Here is a 25,444-nt window from a genome sequence, read left to right on the forward strand (position 1 = left end):
AACATTTGCTCCTGACCTCTCCTCATATTTTCCATCCAGTTCTCTATATCATTTCTTGCATACCTAGCCTGACTTTTAGCTACTTTGTTCATCTTTTTCTTCAATGGGGGGATACCATGTCTCAGGCCACTTTAAACTGTGCTTCTGGGTCTTTCTCTAGAACTTACCCACACCTGCCCCTGAAAAAGCCTCCATCTCATCCTCAGTTGCCCTTCGTACAGCCCATCAGCTATACTTGGAGTAGTTTCTCAGAAGGTCTTTGGGTACTCTCCTTAAGGAGACAGGTCAAAAGCCAGCTAAGCAAGTATTGGGCCTCTTTGGCTCAGCATGAGCTCTCTAGGACACTTGGCCTCTAGAAACTGACCTCTCTCCTCTACCATCTGCTCAATGGACTGCTGCTTGTATCTACTTGAACTTTCTCAGCTAACTAAGTCAGTAACTGAAATAATAATAGCTAATATTGGTCAAATGCTTCCATGTGCCAGGCACTGTGATAAGCTCCTTAATCATGTTGTTCTCACATAGGTAAGGTTAATAAAAGAGATAAGTGAAAGGGAGTCAGAGGCAGAAGTGGGACAAGTAAATCAGGGCTTCGACCAGCTTTGTTCCAGTTTGAGCCCTTGCTGAGAATTTGCATTTCCACCCCAGATATACTGAATCAGAATCTACAGTTTAACAAATCCACCAGGTGGTTCTTATGTATAATAAATTTTGAGAACTACTGCTCTACTAGTGGTTCTCAGAATTGGTCCCTAACTAGCAGCCTTAGCATTACCTGGGAACTTCTTAGAAATGCAAATTCTCAGCAGGGATTTGAACCAGAAGCAACCGGTTCAAAGCCCGGAAGTAAACATACTATTAGTATGACAAGTGCTATGGTACAAAGTGCTTGTTGTTATTGTTAGTTGCTGTTGAGTTGGCACCAACTCATGGCAACCCCATGTACAACAGAATGAAATATTGCCTAGTCCTGATCCATCTTCCTGATCAATGGGTCCATTGTTGCAGCCATTGTGTAGTGCCTTCCAACCTAGGGGGCTCATCTTCCAGCACTATATCAGACAACACTCTGTTGTGACCCATAAGCTTTCACTTGCTAATTTTCAGAAGTACATCACTAAGCCTTTCTTCCTAATCTGTCTTAATTTGGAAGCTCCATTGAAACCTGTCCACCATGCGTGACCCTGCTGGAATTTGAAAGGCTGGTGGCATAGCTTCCAGCATCATAGTGACACACGCAAGCCACCACAGTACAACAAATGGACAGATGGGTGGTGGACAGATGGGTGGATAGTGTGCTACAGGAATACAAATGAGGAGCATCAAATCCAATTAAAGAGGGCAACGAGTTTTCAAGGAAGACTAGGAAGTTACCTAGGTGAGGAAGGGGAGAAGGATATTCCAAGCAAAGGGAATAACACATGCAAAGTTGCAAAGGTATGAAGGAATATAGCATTTTCACTTTTAGGGTGGCTGGATCATAGACTGACTACGAAGTGGCACGTCTCAAGAAAAGAATCTGGAGTGGAAATGCTAGTGATAGCCAAGGTCTCTCTAGGCCACGCCAAGGAATTTGGACTTTATCCTGAATGCAGTGGGGAACCATTACTAAAGATGCCAGATTTGCATTTCAGAAATAGCGCTTTCGCAGCAGAATGGGTGGCAGGTTGAGGGGGTGGTGTGCAGTACCTTTAAGGATAGGGAGAGAGAGTTAGAAACTGTTTTCAGTAATTTCAGGTCAGAACTAAAGGAAGGGAGAAAGATTCTAGAGTTATCAGTCACTTCTTCTGAGGATTCAACTTATTTGGGATTGACTTCATTAGGGTTGTATGTGCCTCATTCAGCATCTTGCATGCGATAAGTGTCTGGGTTATGCTCATTGACTGATTGTTACCTTTGTTTGCTAAATCCTTAAACACTCAAAGATGCTAGAACGCAAGACTTGGCAAGCTGAACTAACTCAGGAGTCAGGGACAAATGTTCCCTCTTTCCAGCCATTGACTTAGCCCCATACCAGCAATGTCAGCTTTGTGCATTTGCTATTGTCATCCATGTTCCATCAGCACACAGACGTAGACTATAGAGACTTTCCTAGGGTCCAAGATCTCTGAGTATTAACAAATGACACAAATAATGCTACCCAACACGCGTATAGCACTTTACAATTTACAAGGCACTTTTAAAATCCATTATCTCATTCAAACTTCTTTCATCTGTTTTCTTCATCCATAACGTCCTGACCAGACACAAGAATATTATTGTAGAGGAAGGAGTTGAGCAGACAGATGAAATGTCTGAACAAGGTTACCACTTACTCAGATGGTATAAAGACAGGGCCCAGGTCCAGCTGTGCTTGGGAAGTCAGTGCAGTATCATGAGAAGAGCACTGGATGAGGATTAGAAGGGACTGAGCTTAAAACCATGCCCTTCAGTTACAAACTGAGCCTCTGGGCAAGTCATTTATCTTTTCTGAATTTCAGCTCCACCATGGGTAAAATGGAAGTGATACCACCTACTTCACAGAGTAGCTGTGAAAGTCAAATGAGATGACATATATGAAGCACTTAGCACAGCACCTAGAATAACCAATACATCTCAGCTTCCCCTTCCCCTCAATTCAACACCCTGTCAACTAGTCTACTAGTTTCCAAAGTGTCTATGAAGAGCTTTAAAATACAGATTCCTGGGCCCCACGCCACACTACTTACCAGACAGCCGTAGCCTAAGATGTCCCTGGCCCTAGCCATGGTCTTTTCAATTGCCTCATATGCATGCAAAAGCTGAACAGTGACAAAGGAAGACAGAAGAATTGATGCATAAGAACTGTGGTATTGGCAAAAAATATTGAATATACCGTGGACTGCCAAAAGAATGAACAAATCAATCTTAGAAGAAATACAACCAGAACGTTCCTTAGAAGCGAGGATGATGAGACTTCAGCTCACTAATTTCGAACATGTCATCAGGAAAGACCAATGCTAGAAAAGAACATGATGTTTGGTAAAAACGGAGGAAACCCTCCGTGAGATGGATTAATACAATAGCCACAACAACAGGCTGAAATATATCAAAGATCATGAAGATGGCGTAGGACCAGGCAACCTTTCATCCTTTTATACATAAGGTCATCATGAGTTGGAGCAGGCTCAACGGCAACTAACAACAACCACAGGCCTCACACAGATCTACAGAATTAACACCTCTGCGGGGAGGACCTAGGTGATTCTGATGCACAGCTCAGTTAGGGAACCATCTGAACCAGACCCTGTCATTAGCCCAACCTGTTGTTGCTTTTAGAGGAAAAATGGAAGGGAACCTTTACTGAGAACTTACAGGGTGCCTGATGCAGTGCTAGGGGCCTTCACTTGAAAGATCCATTCATATGCTTTTTCTCTCAGTTCACCTGGATGTGGCTTGGCAAAGATGACTTAAAGAAAAATTATCTAACAAAGTGCACAGACATATATCTTGATCCGTGTAACTCTAACTTTGTTAGGAAATTGATCCTACCATTTGCATGAGCTGTCCCAGGTTTTCCTCCTAGTTTCTACATTTGAAACCTGTTCCACTTTATCAAAAACTTTCTGGGTTAGTCTAACCTGTAATAATACCAATAATAGTAATGACATTATTGCTAACAGTTATTAAGTGCCGGTACTGTACTAAGTGCATGATGTCCATCATTTCATTTCGTCCTTGTAAGAGATTTGTGTTTTTAAAAGACTTGTGAAGTGGGTACTGCAGTATTAGCATTCCCGTTAAAAAATCGGTTCTCTTTTTAAATAAAGGCTGAGGATACAGGATCAGTCCAGTAGGCAGGGAAAGACAAACAGTAAGTGTGAGGGGGAAAAAAAGGAAGCAGATGCTGAAGTATATGGAAGGAAATCCAGTGGAAGAAAGAAATTAAATGTGATTCACACTCTTGAACCTGAGGCCGGACTGACAAAGCAGCCAAGCATCGAACGAATTCGCCTGGCTTTACTGCCATCATGTGGTGATCTCATGTACAGACAACTGGTTTAAATTTTGCGTTCATTTTTCATTGAGCCTACTAGGAGCTAGGCCCTTCTCAATTCCTTGGGGAAATCAGGCCAAATAAAGCAGACAGTTTGCCCTTGAGGCCTGTGTAAGGGCCTTGTCTCCCATTGGAATCACCAAGCTGGAAGTCACCTTAGGGATCGACTACTTCAGGGGTGAGCACTCTTTTCTCATGAGGGCTATTTCGGGAGAGGTGAAATGTTTGTAAGAGGTAGAAAATTATTTTTTCTATTCAAAGAGAGAATAGCTTAGAGTCACATAGGTTGTATAGAGTCTCATTGCTTTAAGTACGTCACTATTTTGCATAGAGGATGATCAGTGAAAAAACTGGCACTGAATTTTAGCCACTAAAATGTTAAAAAAAAAAAAAAAGGGAGGAAGAATCTAATAATGCTCGAGCAGCTTTCTAATCTTTTATCCCTTATGCCTGTAGGGTATTGTTTTCATAAAGCACATTTAAATGTGCACTTTGTCATTTTCTGGCCAAAGCAACCCAGGAAGATTGGGAATATCCTCCTCACTTTAGTCTTGGAGAAACAGGTTTAAAGAAGTGAGATGACCTGACTATGGTCACACAGGAAGATGGCATCATACCTGCACTAGAATTTGTTCAATCTATTTTTTTTTAATTCAATGCAACATTTACAGAGCACGGAGAGTGTGCTGGCAATTAGGGATATTCAGTTGAATCAAACCACTTCCTGACACCCTGACCCTCTTCTGCCTCTTCCAGGTCAGCCCAGCTTCTCCTGTGAATGGAGACTCCTCTCTGTGTGGGAAAGGCAGGAAACTGGAAAACCATAAGCGACATCTGAGCCATGAGTTTTTCAGGAGGAATGGCTGCCGGGACATTCAAGCTAATGTTGCCGCAATAGATAGCTTGTATTTGGCAATTCCCTTTGCTAATTCCTGCCCCTTGCCCCCATGGGTGAACGATACTAAAGGGCTCCTCTCCTCTAGGAGGGCCGTCATAAGTACATTGGTTTATTTTTTTATCACCTTTTTCCTTTTTAGGAGCAAAATAGATGAATATGAAATTAGATCAAAAAGGTAGAAGGGTCACAACAGGGAGCTAGGTAGGTACTAGGAGCCTCTGGTTTCTCATCAATCTGGTCTAAAGCTCTCTTTGTAAAAACAGGAAAACTAAGACCCAGAGTGGGAAAGAGACTTACCCAAGAAACCTTAAGGAAATTAGAACTGAGGTCTCCTGGTACCCAGGCCACGGGTGTTTCTACCTCACTGCTGCCCCTCTGTGGGCATGAGAATGTATTAAACTGCCTCATTGTGCACTGGTGAGCGCAAGAAAACAGACTGTCCATAAAGAAGGAAACCGACAGAGAGGAAAGGTAACAGGAAATGCCTAGATGCTGAACCCACAAAGGCCAAACCCCAAGTCGCCATAAAAGGCTTTGAACTGGCAAGAATGAGAGGAAATGATGGAAGAGCAAAGGAAATGGGCCTCTGGGAGAGGAAACACAGGGAGCACACACAAAGCCTTTGAGTAGCCTCTGTTGCAGGCCTTTCCCAAGGTGGGTGGGTTCTTCCCTCCCTCCCAGGAGCCAACATGGGGCATCTCCTTCAAAGATCCCCTTCAAAGCTCTTGAGAACTGGGCTGACTGCCTGCTAATAGTAACTTACTTTTAATGCGGCCAATTCTGCTAAACCCTTACATGTAGGCTTCATTTAATCTTCTCAGTAACTCTATGGAAAGAGATACTATTATCAATTTTCATTTTACAGATGAGGAAACTGAGACACAGAGGTTAAACAGCATGCCCACAGTTGTACAACTGTAAGTGTCAAGGCATAGATTTTAACCCTTAGCCTGTGCTTTCATTCACTATGCTATATGTACTGCTTCCTAGCTGGAAATGTTCTTCTTCTGAAAAATAAAACACTGGGAGCCTTTTCATTTCCATTGCTGGTATCACGATAACGATGATGATAACAGACAATGGGTACTGACTGATTACTATACATACCAAACACTGTTTTGAAAGCACAATCTCATTTAATCCTCACAACAATTCCCATGAGGTAGTGTCTTTGCTATGTGGTGCTGCTATAACAAAAATACACAGGTGGATGGCTTTAATAAATAGAAGTTTATTCTCTCACAGTTTAGGAGGCTAGAAGTCCGAATTCAGGGTGCCAACCCCAGGCGAAGGCTTTCTCTCTCTGTTGGCTCTGGGGGAAGTCCTTTGTCATCAATCTTCCCCTGGTCTAAGAGCTTCTCAGTGCAGGGACCCCAGGTTCAAAGGGCTCACTATTATCCTGGCTCTTGTTTCTTGGTGTTATGAGGTCCCTGTGTTTCTCTGCTCACGCCTCTCTTTTATATCTCAAAGGAGATTGGCTTAAGATCCAACCTAATCTTGTAGATTGAGTCCTGCCTCATTAACATAACTGCCTTTAAACCTGCCTCGTTAACATCATAGAGGTTAGAATTTACAACACACAGGATAATCACATCAGATCACGAAAGGGTGAACAACCACAAAATAGAATCATGGCCTAGCCAAGTTGACACACAATTTGGGGGGACACAATTCAATTCACAAAAGGCATCAGCACATTCATAATGCTAGATAACTTGTCTAAGGTTGCAGAGCTGAGGGTGTAGCTGATGTTAAAGTCCACTCTTAACACTATGTAATGTGTACCCAGCCCTTGCCGCATGGATTCTCCCACCACTGTTAATGCCAATCAGAGGTGGAATTGACTGCATCAATTTAGCATTGAACTTCTCAAGGATTCATCAGTGTGGGATCAAATCCTCATTTGATGGCTAGAATCCAGTCAGCACCTTTCTTACCTTAAAGCTTTCATTTACTTAATCAAGTTAAGGCGTGGGAAAGCGTTGCACTTGACTGGGCTGTTGCTGGTAGCCTTTGCCTGACTTTCCCCGTCTTAAAGAATAAATGGTCCATTCAACAAACAAATATTGGATTTCCATTGAGCATCATCTATAATGAGCCTGGGAGTCAGGAACTTAGTTCTAGGTCCCTGGTTGTGGGGCTTGAGAAAGTCACCTGTGTTTATTGGGCCTCAGTTTTTCTGACTATAAATGAAACAACCCAATGATTGGCTTGCAAAGTCCCTCCCATTGTAGGTTTCAATGCAAGCTCCTGATTAATGTTTGCCTTTTTCTGTTTCCTTTTATATATTTGATTGTTCATTTCTTCTTTAAACAAAGGAAAGAAGAGAGGGAGTCAATTCACTAAATTGCTCAACTGAAGACTTGTTGGTGAATGTCTGGGAAGTAATCTGCCAGCAGAGGAGAAAAGACTGGAGTGGGGTGGGAGGGCTGGAACTGCAGGGGACATGGAGGATGAACAGGGAAATATGTAAGGAGATCCTAGAAACAGGTGAGGCAATGGAAGGAAGGAGGCCAGACCTTTAGGGGGCAAATCCTTTGAGATTCCTTTTTCAAATGTGTGTTTATCCCTTGAAGGCTGTGTCTTCCTCAGTCTTTCTCCAATCATTCACTGCTCCCACCCCACAAGATCTCTTTCTTTCAAAAAGGGAGACTGAGATAAGAAGTAGATAAGGAGTAGACATCCCAGAAGACCAGAGAGAGGCCTCAGGTAGACAGAATATGATCTTAGAACAGATGGAACACACAAATTTTATATTTCTTTCTTATGACTAAGTTTAGCAAGACAATTTAGCTGCCTCTAAAAAAAAATTTTTTTTTTTATTAGTCGAGTCAAATCTAGAGACACTTTAAAATTTCCCACACACAGCCATTCCACTGGGGACTTCTTCCTGAATCCCAGCAGGCCCAGCCACTGCTATATTTTTACTCTGATTATACTCCAAGTTTGATGGAAGACTGAGGCAAAGGATGAGGGTGGGGGGACAGGATGCTAAACTGGGTACTTTCCATGATGCTTCAGACATTTGTTTCTGAAAACAATAGAGCTAAAGTGCATTTTAAAGAAAAGCAGTCCAGTGACTTAAGACATACCCTCACCAATGGAGGAGAGGAAAAAAATCATTTTAACACACACAAGACAAGAATTTGGGAGACAGGCACCATTAACAGTTCTGCTGCTAACTTGGCTGTGTAACTTTAGACTCTTCAAGTCTCAGGGTTTCCTCATTATAAAATGGGTATATTACCATCTGCCATGCATGAGTTTTTCAGGATTAAACTGGATCATATTCATGAGAACATGTTGCAAATGTGATCCATTGATAGATGGTTCAGACTTTACCTTAGAATTAACTGCTATTGATAACATGATGATTTTATAAGCTCACTTGAAAACAGCTGTGTCCCATTAGAAATATTTAGCTTCCGTAAATTTTCAAAGACAGCAGTGATGCTGCTTCAGGTGTAGAATTCTTGCCTTCCATATGACAGACCCGGCTTCGATTCCCAGCTAATGCACCTCAAAAGCAGTCACCACTCATCTGTCAGTGGAGACCGTATCTTGCTGGGGTTGGGAAAAAGACTGATTTTTCATTTTAAATATGTATTTTTTTAATTTATTGTGCTTTAAGTGAAAGTTTACAAATCAAGTCAGTCTTTGATACAAAAACTTATGCATACCTTGCTATGTACTCCTAGCTGCTCTCCCCTTAATGAGACAGCACACTCTTCCTCTCCACCCTGTATTCCCCGTGTCCATTCAACCAGCTCCTGTCCCCTTCTGCCTCATTTTAAATCTTTATGTACTGTTTTATTTTGTCATACACGTGAATTGTTGTTTTTGTTGTTAGGTGCTGTCAAGTCAGTTTTGACTCATGGAGACCCTATATAAAACAGAAGGAAATTCTGCCTGGTCCTGTGCCATCCTCACAATCATTGTTAAGTTTCTTGTTGCAGCTTGTGTCAATCCATCTCATTGAGGGTCGTCCTCTCTTTCGTTGACCCTTTACTAAGCATGATGTCCTTCTCCAGGAACTGGCCCCTCCTGATAACATGTCCAAAGTACCTGAGACAAAGTCTTGCCACCCTCGCTTCCAAGGAGCATTCTGGCTGTACTTCTTCCAAGACAGATTTATTTGTTCTTCTGACAGTCCATGGTATATTCAATATTCTTCACCAACACCGTAATTCAAAGGAGTCAATTTTTCTTTGTTCTTCCTTATTCATTGTCCAGCTTTCCCATGCATATGAGGCAATTGAAAATATCATGGCTTGGGTCAGGCACGCCTTAGTCCTCAAAGTGATATCTCTGCCTTTAACACTTTGAAGAGGTCTTTGCAGCGGATCTGCCCGATGCAATACGTCATTTGATTTCTTGGCATTGATTGTGGATCCAAGCAAAATGAAATCCTTGACAACTTCAATCCTTTCTCTGTTTATCATGATGTTGTTTATTGGTCTAGTTGTGAGGAGTTTTGTTTTCTTTATGCTGAGGTGCCATCTATACCGAAGGCTGTAGTCTTTGATCTTCATCAGTAAGTGCTTCAAGTCCTTTTCACTTTCAGCAAGCAAAGTCGTGTCATCTGCATAATGCAGATTGTTAATGAGTTTTCCTCCAATCCTGATGCCCCATTCTTCTTCATATAGTCCAGCTTCTCGGATTATTTGCTCAGCATACAGATTGAATAAGTATGATAAAACGATACAACCCTGACGTACACCTTTCCTGTCTTTAAACCACAAAGTTTCCCCTTATCCTGTTTGAATGACTGCCTCTTGATATATGTATAGGTCCCACATGAGCACAATTAAGTGTTCTGGAATTCCCATTCTTTGCAGTGTTATCCACAATTTATGAGCCACACTGTCAAGTGCCTTTGGACAGTCAATATAACGCAGGTAGACATCTTTCTGGTATTCTCTGCTTTTAACCATGATCCACCTGACATCAATAATGATATCCCTGGTTCCACATTCTCTTCTGAATCCAGCTTGAACTTCTGGCAGTTCCCTGTCAACATACTGCTGCAACTACTTTTGAATGATCTTCAGCAAAATTTGACCTGTGTGTGATATTAATGACATTTTTTGACAATTTCTGCATTCCGTTGGATTACCTTTCTTTGGTGTGGGCACAAATATAGATGTCTTCCAGATGGAGATCACATGGTAGAATTTTGCAAGACCAACGATTTCTTCATTGCCAATACTTTTTTTCAACAGCATAAACAGTGACTACATATTAGGGCCTTGCCAGATGGAATACACAGGAATCAAATCAACTACATCGTGGAAAGAGACGATGGAGAACCAAAATAAGATCGGTTAGAACAAGGCCAGCAGCCAACTGTGGAACAGAAGATCAATTTCTCATATGCAAGTTCAAGTTGATGCTGAAGAAAATGAAAACAAGTCCGTGAGAGCCAAAATACGACCTTGAGTATATCCCATCTGAATTTAGAGACCATCTCAAGAATAAATTTGACACATTGAACACTAATGACTGGAGACCAGACGAGTTGTGGAATGACATCAAGGACATCGTACAAGAAGAAAGCAAAAGATCGTTAAAAGGACTGGAAAGAAATAAAAGACCAAAATTAATGTCAGAAGAAATTCTGAAACTTGTTTTTGAACATAGAGTAGCTAAAGTGAATGGAAGGAATGATGAAGTAAAAGAGCTGAACAGGAGATTTTTTTAAAGGGTGGCTTGAGAAGCCAAAATAAAGTATTATAATGAAATGTGCAAAGACCTGGAGTTAGAAAACGAAAAGGGAAGCGCACTCTCGGCATTTCTCAAGCTGAAAAAACTGAAGAAAACATTCAAGCCTCGAGTTGTGATTTTGAAGGATTCTATGGGGAAAATGGAAACACTTGTGGCGTAGTGCTTAAGTGCTATGACTGCTAACCAAGAGGTCGGCAGTTCAAATCTGCCAGGCACTCCTTTGAAACTCTATGGGGCAGTTCTACTCTGTCCTATAGGGTCACTATGAGTCAGAGTTGACTCGACGGTAGTGGGTTTGGTTTTTGGTTTGGATGAGGAAAATATTGAACAACACAGATAGCATCAAAAGAAGATGGAAGGAATACACAGAGTCACTATACCAAAAAAAAAAAAATTGATTGACATTCACCCATTTCAGAAGGTAGCATATAATCAGGAACTGATGGTACTGAAGGAAGAGGTCCAAGCTGCACTGAAGGCAATGGCAAAAAACAAGGCTCTAGGAATTGACAGAATACCAATTGAGATGTTTCCACAAACGGATAGAGCACTGGAGGTGCTCACTTGTCTATGTCAAAAAATTTCAAAGACAGCTTCCTGGCACATGAATTACTTTTGATAAAAATAAAAAGCTAGGTTATAGATAAACATATGTGTGTGTTTGTGTGTGTGTGTGTGTGTGTGCTCGGATGTGCTTAAGGTTTGGCTTTTTTGTTGTTGTTGTTGTTATCCATTGCTGCATAATAAACTACTCTGAAGCATAGTAGTTTAAAGCAACAACCATTTTATTATATCTTATGACTTTGTGGGTCACAATTTGGTCAGGACTCAGCAGGGGGAGTCTTCTGCTCTGTGGAATCAACTAAGACCACTCAGAGGTATTCACCTGGCTGGTATAGAGGATCCAGAATGACTTTACTCACATATCTGGTGCCTGGGAAGGGATGGATGGAGGGTCACTCAGCCGAACTGCTCTCTTTCTCCAGTTATCTCTGAGCTGTTCCATGAAGTCTCTCCATTAAAGTAATCAGACTGTTTATGTGGTCACTCAGAGCTCCAGAAAAATAAGGTTGAAACTGTCAGATCTTTAGAAACTAGCCCTAGAACCAGCTTGATGTCATTTTTGCTATACTCTTTTTTATTGGTAAAAGTAGTTATAGATCTAGCATCTCTATGGAAAGAGTGTCAAAGAATGTGTAGCTATATTTAATCCACAACAGACATCAAGGTTGTTGTCTTAATAAAAAGTTATATCTTCAATAATTAAACTTAGGGCTAAAAATCATATCTGTGGATGGTTCAAGATAATTTAAATGGAAACCTAGGGAAAGAGGAAATGGAGACATGTGTGTGAACCCTTCATGCTGGAAACTGCAGGAGGTATGTCAGAGTGTCAGAGTGAGGAATTTGTTTTAGTTACTTTCAAAATCATTTTGCAGACTGACAATGCCTGCGTCTATTCTCTTCTCTATCCCCTTCATCTCTCTCAAGCAAGTCATGATTACAAGCTTTGCTACTCAGGTAAAGACCATGACTTTTCTTGGCTCTGTGCATCTCCCCCCAAAATACAGAGCACATAGTAGAATATGGACCCCACAAGGGAGTCAAAGTAAATGCTACCCCCAGTACATTCTACTCTGCTATCATTTAAAGAAGGTCACCATCTTTGAACCAAACCCCATGCTTGGTACATTAATACACCTTTTATTATTTCATCCTTACAACAACACTGAGTCAGTTATTATTATTATCCTCATTTTACAGAGAAGGAAACTGGAACACAGATATCAAGTGACTTACCCTATACAACGACTTAGGTGGCAAGGCCTGGATTCCAACTGAGATCTTTTACTCCAAAGTCTATGATCTTTCTATGTGCCATGTGATCTCTCAAGGTAAAAAGAACATCAGTCGGACACTGGATACCTAGGATACCTTTCTTCTGTCTCTTCCATCTATTCACACTATACCTAAAGTGTGTCAAGGATGCTTTAACATTGCCAGAAACTCCAGAATGATAAAGGATGGCCTTTGAGGAGAAAGGCCATACTTGTAGCCTGCCACAAGCTTGGAATTCCCAATACACTATAAGAAATTTATTTATAATTCTATTTCGTGTTTTGCTGTATCTTCCAAGGTCAGCTGTTGCTTCTGGCACTTCCACCTTACAAGAGACAAACTGTTAATGCAGTTGCATCTGTCATTATGTTTAGGCCACTGACAAGAGAAAGGTCAGAGATGGCACAGGTTATCTCTTCTTTTCAGTGTTAACCAAAAAGTGTTAATGGAGAATATGGACAGAACAAGTTGGTAGAAGGTTTCCTTTTGGAATGATAAAAATGTTATAAAATCGGCTGTGGTTATGGTTGTACAACACTGTAAATATACTAAATGACACTGAATTGTACATTTTAAAATGGTGATTTTTATATTTATTTTACTACAATATAAGTTTTAAAAAAAAATGAAGTTAGTCTCCTACATCACACTATATACTGAAATTAACTCAAAATGGATCAAAGACCTAACTCTAAGATCTAGACTATAGAACTCTGAGAATAAAAAATAGAGAAAGTCTTATGACATTGGATTAAGCAATGGTTTCTTAGGTATGACACCAAAATCACAAGTGACAAAAGAAAAAGTAGATAAATTGAACATCATCAAATTAAAGGTTTTTGTTCTTCAAAAGATTTCACCAAGACAGTGAAAAGTTGATGGACAATAGATAACTGGTAACTTTGGTGAAAGGTAAGATAGTGCACAATACTGGGAAAGTCAGCACAACTTGACCAACGCAAGGTGATAGAAGCTTCATAGACACATTGAAACTCCCTGAGGGGCTGAATTACTGGGCTGAGTGCTACCAGGACCATGGTCTCAGAGGACATCTAGCTCAACTGGCATAACATAGTTTATAAAGAAAATGCTCTCTGTCCTACTTTGGTGAGTAGCATCTGGGGTCTTAGAAGCTGATGAGCAGCCATCTAAGATACTCCCCTGGTCCCACCCCATCTGGGACAAAGGAGAATGAAGAAAACCAAAGATACAAGGGAAAGATTAGTCCAAAGGACTAATGGACCGCAACTGCTACAGCCCCCACCAGACTGAGTCAAGCACAACTAGATGGTGCCCGGCTACTACCACTGACTGCTCTGACAGGGATCACAATAGAGGGTCCAGACAGAGCTGAGCAAAAATTCTAATTCAAAAAGAAGACCAGACTTACCAGTCTCACAGAGACTGGAGAAACCCCAAGAGTACGGTCCCTGGACACCCTTTTAACTCAATACTGAAGTCACTTCTGAGGTTCACCCTTCAGCCAAAGATTAGACAGGCCCATAAAACAAAAGGAGACTAAAGGAGCACACTAGCCCCGTGGCAAGGACAAGAAGGCAGGAGAGGACAGGAAAGCTGGTAATGGGGAACCCAAGGTTAAGAAGGGGAGAATGGTGATATGTTGTGGGGCTGGCAACCAATGTCACAAAACAATATGTGTATTAATTGTTTAACGAGAAACTAATTTGCTCTGTAAACCTTCATCTAAAGTACAATAAAAAAAAAAGAAAGTGAAAAGTTGAAACGGCAAATGTTTTGTTATATGTATACTTACCACAATTTAAAAAAAAGTCAATAGATAACTCACAGAACGGGAGAAAATACTTGCAAATCATGAACCTGAAAAAGGTCTCATACCCAGGATATATAAAATCAACAATAAAAAGACAAATAACTGAATTTAAAAATGGGCAAGGAACTTGAATAGACATTTCTCCAAAGATACACAAAAGAGCAATAATACATGAAAAGACGCTCAACATCATTAGCCATCATGAAAATGCAAATCAAAACCACAATGAGATACTACTTCACACCCACTAGGATGGCTATAATAAAATATATGGAAAGTAACAAATTTTAATGAGGATGTGGAGAAATAGGAATCCTCATAGACTGCTGGTGGAAATGTAAAATTGTGCAGTCTCTTTGGAAAACAGTTTAACAGTTCCTCAAAAGCTAAAATATGGAGTTACCATTTGACCCAGAAATTCAACTTCTGGGTATATACTCAAGAGAAATAAAAATATATGTCCACACAGAAACATGTATACAAATACTCATAGCAGCATTATTCATAATAGCCCAAATTGGAAACAAATGTCCATCAATTTATGAGCATATAAACAAAATGTGGTCTATCCATACAGTAGAATATTAGTCATAAAAAGGAAAAAGTATATGGTACAACCTGGATGAACCTTGAAAACATTATACTAAGTGAAAAAAGCCAGTTACGAAAGACCATGTATTGTATGATTTCATTTCTATGAAATGTCCAGAATAGGCAAATCTATAGAACTAGAGAGTAGATTAATGGTTGCAAGAGGTTGTAAGGAGGAGTGAATTGGAAGTGACTGCTGATAGGTATGGGTTTTCTTTTTGAGGTGATAAAAATGTTCTGGAATTAGATAATGTTTGCAGAACCTTGTGAATATACTAAAAAATGTTGATTATATACTTTAAAAGGGTGGATTTTATGGTATATGAACTATGTATCATTCATGTATTATTTAAAAAATGGTAGAATCATAAGTCCAACAACCAAGTAGGAGAAATGTGCTAAATCTTTATCTTTCTCCACCCTAGATAGCAGGACCAGTGGTTCTAAGCATATAATAGACTGTGGAAAGATATAATTAAGGAAGTGGAACTTCTGGCCAACTCTTGTGAGCTAGCAAGGACAGGTAAGTCTGGCCAAGCCACCACTTCCCACAAGCTAATTGGGTGAGAGAGGTTTAAGCAAGTACCAACAGCAAGCAGATTCCCCTCCAAGAGGTAATGCACTTTGGAAAACAGATTTCCCATGAACCATCACTGCCATCCTGCCCAGACCATCTTACCTAACTGAAATTGATTGGAGACATTCCCACATGTTTGCATTATCTCCGGACTATTCCATCCTAAGGGGTATAATGCACATCCTGAGCTTATCAGCAACCCTGGAAAGAAGAGCATATACACAGGTAGAAAAAACATAATTCTTCTGTCATCCCAACATTCCTTCTAGATTACCTCAGCTCGAATTCTACCTCTTCCACTCAGAACTTACCCTTCCCCTTTTACCTTAAATGTTTATGATACTAACAGCTCAACATTATTTCTTTGCCCTGTCACAGATGGTGGGGTGCAGTAGATAGCGGAGGGGACAATTCACAAAGAAAGGGCAGTACCGGCAGTCCCTGGGTTGTGAATGTCTGACTTACATACATATGAACCAACGCCCATAAAGCCTATTATATTAAAAATCTGAGGTACATACAATGGTTTGAAATAACAAATGAGTGTTGCTTCATGACACACATCAAAACATTATTATTATTATTGTATTATTATGTTAAAAATGTTTTAGTGTTTAATGTTTTTTTATGCATAGAAAGGTACACTATATACTAAGAAGAACAATCGACTAACTGACGTTAGATACAAACCATTATCTAACTGTTCCGACTTACCTACAAATTTGACTTAAAGAAAGATTTAGGAATGAAACTCATTTGTTATTCGAGGGTTGCCTGTATTGTGAAGTGAGACAGGCCAATGTACTTTTTACAGCCGAAAGTTTTTTGACAATGAATTGCAAGGCGAACTTGGCTGCTCCAACCAGACCCCTCTTCTACTTTGGTCTGGTTACAGAGAATAACAATGAGGAGACTGCTATTCTTTCCTAAAATCCAGCCTTTTTTTTAAGAGTCAAGAGGGTCCCCACTCACTGAAGGTAGGCTATAACTTCTGTAACTTGTCAGCTGCCTGACTGAGACCTAGAGAAAGCATACAAGCTATGTAGGCTTCTCTTGGTGAGCAGGACACCATACTCCCTCTTCCCTGAGAAATCATTCTTTCTTAATGCCAAGCATTCTTCCCTTCTTTGGCTTCCAACACCTTCCATCTAGCCCCTGCCTTCACCCCCATTTTGCTTAGGTTATTCAGTGACCATGAGGAAACTCTGTGAGACCTTAGCCAGAAACAATCTTACTTTTCCTACCAGAGATACAAATCTGGGTCTGTTTGCCACACTCTCTTCAAAGGGAAAGTGCCTCACCTACGGCTCTTGTCTACTATGTAGATTTTCACATTTCTTAATCTATGACTCCATCCTACCTCTGGTCACAGTGGATTGGACCAAGCATTGGCACGTAACACAAAAAGAATCAAATTCATTGGCTGCCAGTAATAGGTGACATTGTGGCCTGGCATGAAGACATGAGTTGGGCCAGATTCTTGTTTTTGGAAATTTTAACGAAGAAACACCATGATGCTGAGATAGTTAGAAGATAGACTAGAAGTTGGAAAAAACAGAAGAAACAGACAAACAAAAACACCAGAAGGTCGAATCAAGGCTGTGTCAAGCTGAAGCCAAATTCAAGCCAAAGTTATGAATGGATAGCCATGATGTGTAAGCTGAGCAAACTGACTGATAGAGGGAGAGAACAGGGGAGACAACTGGAATGAGGCAGATAAACTATGAGAAAAACTCCATACTGCCCATGAAAGAATTAGAGAGAAGCCCATCCTTTCCTGATGGATTTCCCATTCCACTTTTCTTATATTCTCATAATAAATTCTCTTTTCCTTGAAAAAACTCAAGTGATTCTCTGCTGTTTGTAACCCAAAGAGCCTATTTACAAGGACACTGTACTTGGGTACCATATCAAAGGTCATAGGAGAGTCACTTGCCATGAATGCAGAGGCACAAACTGGCACATAGCACAGAGCTGCCACAGAGCAGGTGCTTGATTAATAATGAATGAATGGCATGTTTATAGCTTCCAGACTCTGGGGCTCAGCTGGACAAGTGAAAGGCAGGCTGCTCCAGGGACATCTGACCTCACCTTCACTTCTCTTTCCTCATAGAGGAAGATTCCGTATACACCCTGAGGAGCTAATAATCCTACTTTGCCTTCAGATGAATCTTTTTGGAAGAAGATCTCAAAGTAATCTCCCAGCTTGTCAGCAACATGGCAACCAGCTTTTCACAATACACAATGGGACCGCAGGAAAAGATAAGGGCTTGAAGAAATAGCAAGAAGGGTTTAAGTAGAACAATGGGGAGAACTTTCCGACAGTGAGGAAAGGTTCAGGAACTAAAAGAATGATCAATTAAGGTTAAAAATTCTCTTCAGTGAGATGCGTAAAATTAACAGGCATTATTAGCTATCTTGTAGTCTTAAACTGAATGAAACTGATCACTCAGAGACCTTTCTAGGCTCTGGAATCTACCCAATGGAAATGGAACAACACCCCTTTTTTTTGACACAGAAGCTGAGATGTTACAATATGAGGAAGTAGCCCAGACTATACACAAAGGAGATAGGACAAACTGGAAATGGAACCCAATCCTTGTCCTGCTACAAGTTTATACCCATTGAAGGAAGAATTAATAAAAACTGAACCTTCACAGATACACTAGGAAGAAAAGAACACAAGTTTATAAAAGAACATCAGCACTGCTTTTCAACCTACACAGAAATCCAGAATACTCAAATCCGTGAGGCTAGCACGAACCCTGACTTCTCAAGCAGGAACTAGTGCTGGTCAAGTGCCTTACTTGGTGTGGGGGGAGCCTTCCATCTTTTTCAGGTTCCCCTGCTCTGCACAGCTTACCATATTGAGGAGCTCAGGTCAAGGATTACTTATTTCAAAAAGCCTTCCCTCACTACCCCCTATTCACAGACTAAATTCTCTCTGTTCCTACAGCACCCCGTGCTTACTCTTGTGATTCAAATACCCTGTGCTATACGTTTGTCATAATTGTCTGTCATCTGCTTCCCTCACTAGAGTGCGCATTCCTTGAAGACAGCAGTCATATTTATCCTCAACTCTGTATCTTTTTACCTGGTACATAGTAAGTGCTCAATAAATGCATCTGTTTCGGAGTAGGCTCTTCCTATCTAACGGAGAGACTCCCTTGCTACATTTCTCAAGGGAGAAGGCCTCTGAAGGGACCTCCATGGCAGGATTGGGTGACCATCCTGGATACCTGATAAGCTTCTCATAGAAGCTTAGAGAGAAAAGGCCTTTGGAGATGGCCTACTCCAATCTCTGTCCCTTACACATGTGGGTGTTGAGACCCACAGAAGAAAATGATTTACCCAAGGTCATATAACCAATTATTGTCAACATTTTTCCTCACTAATCAGAGGAATCATCAACCCTCAGAGGATCTGTTCTTCTAGAAACCTGCGTGCGCGGATGACCACCGTTTGCCACCAGAGTCTCTAGCAGGCACTAGAAATTTTGCAGGATTTAGATTCAGAGGCAGCACAACACGATGATTTTAAAGAATGGGCTTTCTAGTCAGCCTAAACCTACGACCAAATTCCACTTCTGCCACCTAGAAGCTATGTGACCTTAGACGAGTTACTTAAACTGCCAGTGCCTCAATTACCTCATCTTTAAAATGAGAATAATAATAGTACCCTGCCTTACTAGGCTGTTTTGAGAAATAATGAGATTAAAACATAAAGTGCCTGGCATATACAAAGTCCTCTCCTGATGCCTCCTCTCCCAGTTTCCACCTATATGCCCCACACTAATTATTTCCTCACCTGTTTGTTTTCACAAGAAATAGCTGAAAAGCCAAATGCTGAGTAGGACAAACTCAAATTTGTGCTTCATTCAAAAGCTGTCTGGTAAAACTTAAACCAAAAACATCCCCTGAAGTTTTCTTAAGACCAAGCAATAGTTTAGCCTAACTGGTCAAAAAGTTCAACCTAGAGCATTATGCTCTATTAAGATCTATCTATATGGGATCAACTTGATGACAGCAACTCAAAAGATCAGATAAGAACCTTAGGGGGCGGTGAATTTAAGATAATGAAGGAGGAATGACTCGGGAAAAGGAAGGTGAAAATGGTTGCACAATGTCAACGTCACTGAATTATGTATGTAGAAACTGTTGTATTGGCATATGTTTTACTGTGTATATTTTCAGCAACAAAGTAACCACAAATAAAAAAATAAACAAAAAACAGAAGTTGCCTGGTTGGAGTCAGCTTGCAGTTTTGCAGAGGCGCTTGGCCACAGCTCAGGAATCTCTGGCAAGCATGGGTTCTGCCCTAGCGCATGTGGCTCCAGGCTCTGCCCAACCTGCCCTCACCCCTCCCCCATAGGATCATCCTGCTTTTTAGATAGGTGAGCAAATACATAAACATATTTCATGGAGACATTTGACTTGTACCTGACACTTAATTCTACTACATTTTATCGTAGTAGGAGAAAGGTATTCTGGTGGACATATTAAAAATCAAGATGAATGGCCAATGTTCTGTTACCTATATATTTACCACAATAAAAACAAAGAAAAATAAATAAATGAAAATGAAATCACAAGGTAATTTATTCTCAACTATGTTTGTCCCCAACAGTTCTTCACATCAATTTGGGGTTGTAAAGATATGGTTGAAATAACAATAAGGAATTCATTTGCTGGTGGCCAAAAAAAAAAAAAAACAAAAACCATTGCCACCAACTCGATTCTGACTCATAGTGACCCTATAGGACAGAGTAGAACTGTGCCCGTAGGGTTTCCAAGGAGCAGCTGGTGGATTCGAACTGCTAATCTTTTTGTTAACAGCTGAGCGTTAACCATTGTACGAAATTCTGGAAGCCCAAAACCAAACACACTGCTATCAAGTCGATTCCGATTCATAGCAATGCTATAGGACACAGTAGAGCTGCCCTCATAGGGTTTGTAAGGAGTGCCTGGTAGATTCAAACAGCCAACCTTTTGGTTAGCAGCTGTAGCTGTTAACCACTACGCCACCAGGGTTTCTACTTCTGGAAGAGTGAGGGCTTATTAAAAATGTAGATTCCCAGGTATTTGATTCAGTAACTGGGGTCCAAAAATATGCATTTAAAAAACAGCCCAGGATGGCTTTACTGCAAAGTTCTACCAAACTTTCAGAGAAGAGTTAACACCACTACTACTAAAAGTATTTCAAAGCATAGAAAATGACGGAATACTACCTAACTCATTCTATGAAACCGCCATTTCCCTGATACCAAAACCAGGTAAAGACATCACACAAAAAAGAAAATTACAGACCTATATGCCTCATGAACACAGATGCAAAAATCCTCAACAAAATTCTAGCCAATAGAATTCAACAACATATCAAAAAAATAATCCACCACGACCAAGTGGGATTTATACCAGGTATGCAAGGCTGGTTTAATATTAGAAAAACCATTAATGTAATCCATCACATAAATAAAACAAAAGACAAAAACCACATGATCTTATCAATTGATGCAGAAAAGGCATTTGACAAAGTCCAACACCCATTTATGATAAAAACTCTCAGCAAAATAGGAATTGAAGGAAAATTCCTCAACATAATAAAGGGCATCTATACAAAGCCAACAGCCAACATCACTCTAAATGGAGAGAGCCTGAAAGCATTTCCCTTGAGAACGGGAACCAGACAAGGATGCCCTTTATCACCGCTCTTATTCAACATTGTGCTAGAAGTCCTAGCCAGAGCAATTAGGCTAGACAAAGAAATAACGGGCATCCGGATTGGCAAGGAGGAAGTAAAATTACCTCTATTTGCAGATGACATGATCTTATACACAGAAAACCCCAAGGAATCCTCCAGAAAACTACTGAAACTAATAGAAGAGTTTGGCAGAGTCTCAGGCTATAAGATAAACATACAAAAATCACTTGGATTCCTCTACATCAACAAAAAGAACATCGAAGAGGAAATCACCAAATCAATACCATTCACAGTAGCCCCCAAGAAGATAAAATACTTAGGAATAAATCTTACCAAAGATGTAAAAGACCTATACAAAGAAAACTACAAAGCACTACTACAAGAAATTCAAAAGGACGTACTTAAGTGGAAAAACATACCTTGCTCATGGATAGGAAGAGTTAACATAGTAAAAATGTCTATTCTACCAAAAGCCATCTATACATACAACGCACTTCCAATCCAAATTCCATTGTCATTTTTTAATGTGATAGAGAAACAAATCACCAACTTCATATAAAAGGGAAAGAAGCCTCAGATAAGCAAAGCATTACTGAAAAAGAAGAAGAAAGTGGGAGGCCTCACTCTACCTGATTTCAGAACCTATTATACAGCCACAGTAGTCAAAACAGCCTGGTATTGGTACAACAACAGACACATAGACTAGTGGAACAGAATTGAGAACCCAGATATAAATCCATCCACATATGAGCAGCTGATATTTGGCAAAGGCCCAGTGTCAGTTAATTGGGGAAAAGATAGTCTTTTTAACAAACGGTGCTGGCATAACTGGATATCCATTTGCAAAAAAATGAAACAGGACCCATACCTCACACCATGCACAAAAACTAACTCCAAGTGGATCAAAGACCTAAACATAAAGACTAAAACGATAAAGATCATGGAAGAAAAAATTGGGACAACCCTAGGAGCCCTAATACAAGGCATAAACAGAATACAAAACATTACCAAAAATGACGAAGAGAAACCAGATAACTGGGAGCTCCTAAAAATCAAACACCTATGCTCATCTAAAGACTTCACCAAAAGAGTAAAAAGACCACCTACAGACTGGGAAAGAATTTTCAGCTATTACATCTCCGACCAGCGCCTGATCTCTAAAATCTGTATGATTCTGTCAAAACTCAACCACAAAAAGACAAACAACCCAATCAAGAAGTGGGCAAAGGATATGAACACACACTTCACTAAAGAAGATATTCAGGCAGCTAACAGATACATGAGAAAACGCTCTCGATCATTAGCCATTAGAGAAATGCAAATTAAAACTACGATGAGATTCCATCTCACTCCAACAAGGCTGGCATTAATCCAAAAAACACAAAAGAATAAATGTTGGAGAGGCTGCGGAGAGATTGGAACTCTTATACACTGCTGGTGGGAATGTAAAATGGTACAACCACTTTGGAAATCTATCTGGCGTTATCTTAAACAGTTAGAAATAGAACTACCATACAACCCAGAAATCCCACTCCTCGGAATATACCCTACAGAAATAAGAGCCTTCACACGAACAGATATATGCACACCCATGTTTATTGCAGCTCTGTTTACAATAGCAAAAAGATCGAAGCAACCAAGGTGTCCATCAACGGATGAATGGTAAAATAAATTGTGGTATATTCACACAATGGAATACTATGCATCGATAAAGAACAGTGACGAATCTGTGAAACATTTCATAACATGGAGGAACCTGGAAGGCATTATGCTGAGTGAAATTAGTCAGAGGCAAAAGGACAAATAATGTATAAGACCACTATTGTAAGATCTTGAGAAATAGTATAAACTGAGAAGAACACATACTTTTGTGGTTACGAGGAGGGGAGGGAGGGAGGGTGGGAGAGGGTTATTTACTGATTAGTTAGTGGATAAGAACTACTTTAGGTGAAGGGAAGGACAATACTCAATGCATGGAAGGTCAGCTCAACTGGACTGGACCAAAAGCAAAGAAGTTTCCGGGATAAACTGAATGCCTCGAAGGTCAGCGGAACAAGGGCAGGGGTTTGGGGACCATGGTTTAAGGGGACTTCTAAGTCAATTGGCAAAATAATTCTATTATGAAAACATTCTGCATCCTACTTTGAAATGTGGCGTCTGGGGTCTTAAATCCTAACAAGCGGCCATCTAAGACGTATCAATTGGTCTCAACCCACCTGGATCAAAGGAGAATGAAGAACACCAAGGTCACATGATAACTATGAGCCCAAGAGACAGAAAGAGTCACATGAACCAGAGACTTACATCATCCTGAGACCAGAAGAACTAGTTGGTGCCCGGCCACAACCGATGACTGCCCTGACAGGGAACACAACAGAGAACCCCTGAGGGAGCAGGAGATCAGTGGGATGCAGACCCCAAATTCTCACAAAAAGACCATACTTAATGGTCTGACTGAGACTAGAGGAATCCCGGCGGTCATGGTCCCCAAACCTTCTGTTGGCCCAGGACAGGAACCATACCCCAAGACAACTCATCAGACATGGAAGGGACTGGACGGTGGGTAGGAGAGAGATGCTGATGAAGAGTGAGCTATTTGTATCAGGTGGACACTTGCGACTGTGTTCGCATCTCCTGTCTGGAGAGGGGATGAGAGGGTAGAGAGGGTTGGAAGCTGGCAAAATTGTCACGAAAGGAGAGACTGGAAGGGCTGACTCATTAGGGGGGGAGAAAGTGGGAGTATGGAGTAAGGTGTATATAAACATATGTGACAGACTGACTTGATTTGTAAACGTTCACTTGAAGTTCAATAAAAAAAAAATCCCAGTGATTTTGATGCATCTGGTCCTGGTACCAACACCACTAAAATATTGAGTGGGAGCACTGACATCAAGGAAAAAATTTAAAATTATAAAAAAAAATTAAATACAGCCCTGTGACGTATGAACTGTAACCTTAGTTTGTGCTTCCCTTATGTATCATTTCTATCTCCCAGTTTTACTGTCCCTCCAAATACATACGCCCCTTGGAGAAGTCTGTCCCAACTGCATATGCTTAGCTAGATACTTTTCTGTTCTCATCTGCCTCTAGGAAGGGAAAGAAAGTCCTTATGAGGTCCCTGGGTGGTGCAAAAGGTTAATGGGCTTGGCCGATAACTGAAAGGTTGGAGGTTTGAGTCCACCCACAGCTGCCTTGGAAGAAAGGCCTGGTCATCTACTTCTGCAGAAATCAGCCATCGAACACCCTATGGAGCACAATTCTACTCTGACACACACGAGGTGGCCATGAATTGGAGTCAACTCAACGACAACTGTTTTTTTTTTTTAAGTCATACTTACTACCTTACTGGAGTCCTTGGGTGGCGCAAACAGTTAAGTGCTCAACTACTGGCTGAAAGGTTGGCTGCTCGAACCCACCCAGAGACACCTGAGAAGACAGACCTGGTGATTTGCTTCTGAAAGGTCACAGCCTTGAAAACCCTATGGAGCAATTCTACTCCGCACACATGCGCTCGCCGTGAGTCAGAATCCACTCCATGGCAACTCCAGTAGACTACCATTTTGTTTCCCTTTCTCAATTGCCCCTTCCACAAAAATCGCCTATCACAAAATACACCAAATCTCCTCCTCAAACATGGGTGCTGTATTCACTGAATTCACTGCCCTGACTAAGCAGAGGCCTGGGGTTAGACACCATAGCCAGCTTCAGCCCTTGTGGCAACCTCAAAACCTACACAAAATTTCAGGTGCAAAATCTCAGGCACAACTTGGAATCCTCCCTCCAGCTACATCTCAGCTGCCCTCAGCCTTCCCCTGCATCGAGAACTACTGCATGTCCATATCCCAACAGCTGTATACCGACTGCCATCAAGTTGATTCTGACTCATAGTGACCCTACAGGACAGAGTAGAACTGCCACATGGGGTTTCCAAGGCTGTAATCTTTTTTCTTTTTAATTGTACTTTAGATGTAGGTTTACAGAACAAACTAGCTTCTCATTAAGCAGTTAGTACACATATTGTTTTACGGCATTGGTTAACAACCCCGTGACATGTCAACACTCTCCCTTCTTAACCTTGGGTTCCCTATTACCAGCTTTCCTGTCCCCCCCTGCCTTCTAGTCTTTGCCTCTGGGCTGGTGTGCCCCTTTAGTCTCCTTTTGTTTTATGGGCCTGTCTAATCTTTGGCTGAGAGGTGAACCTCAGGATTGATTCCATTACTGAGCTTAAAAGGTGCCTTACTCCCAGGGTTTCTCCAGTCTCTGTCAGGCCAGTAAGTCTGGTGTTTTTTTGTGAGTTAGAATTTTGTT

At 40.9% G+C, this 25,444-nt stretch overlaps 1 protein-coding gene across 1 annotated transcript in view; it reads right to left on the reverse strand.

The window, feature by feature from the left end:
- The window catches only part of LHFPL1 (LHFPL tetraspan subfamily member 1), a 49,333-nt gene that overhangs the window by 15,252 nt on the left and 8,637 nt on the right, over positions 1-25,444 (reverse strand). Inside the window, exon 2 of the mRNA XM_003414796.4 lies at positions 15,539-15,637. Within this exon, the coding sequence (XP_003414844.1) occupies positions 15,539-15,637 (99 nt within the window). The remainder of the gene's footprint in view (positions 1-15,538; positions 15,638-25,444) is intronic.

The sequence above is a fragment of the Loxodonta africana genome, chromosome X (genome assembly GCF_030014295.1).
Source record: "Loxodonta africana isolate mLoxAfr1 chromosome X, mLoxAfr1.hap2, whole genome shotgun sequence".
Classification (NCBI taxonomy): domain Eukaryota; kingdom Metazoa; phylum Chordata; class Mammalia; order Proboscidea; family Elephantidae; genus Loxodonta; species Loxodonta africana.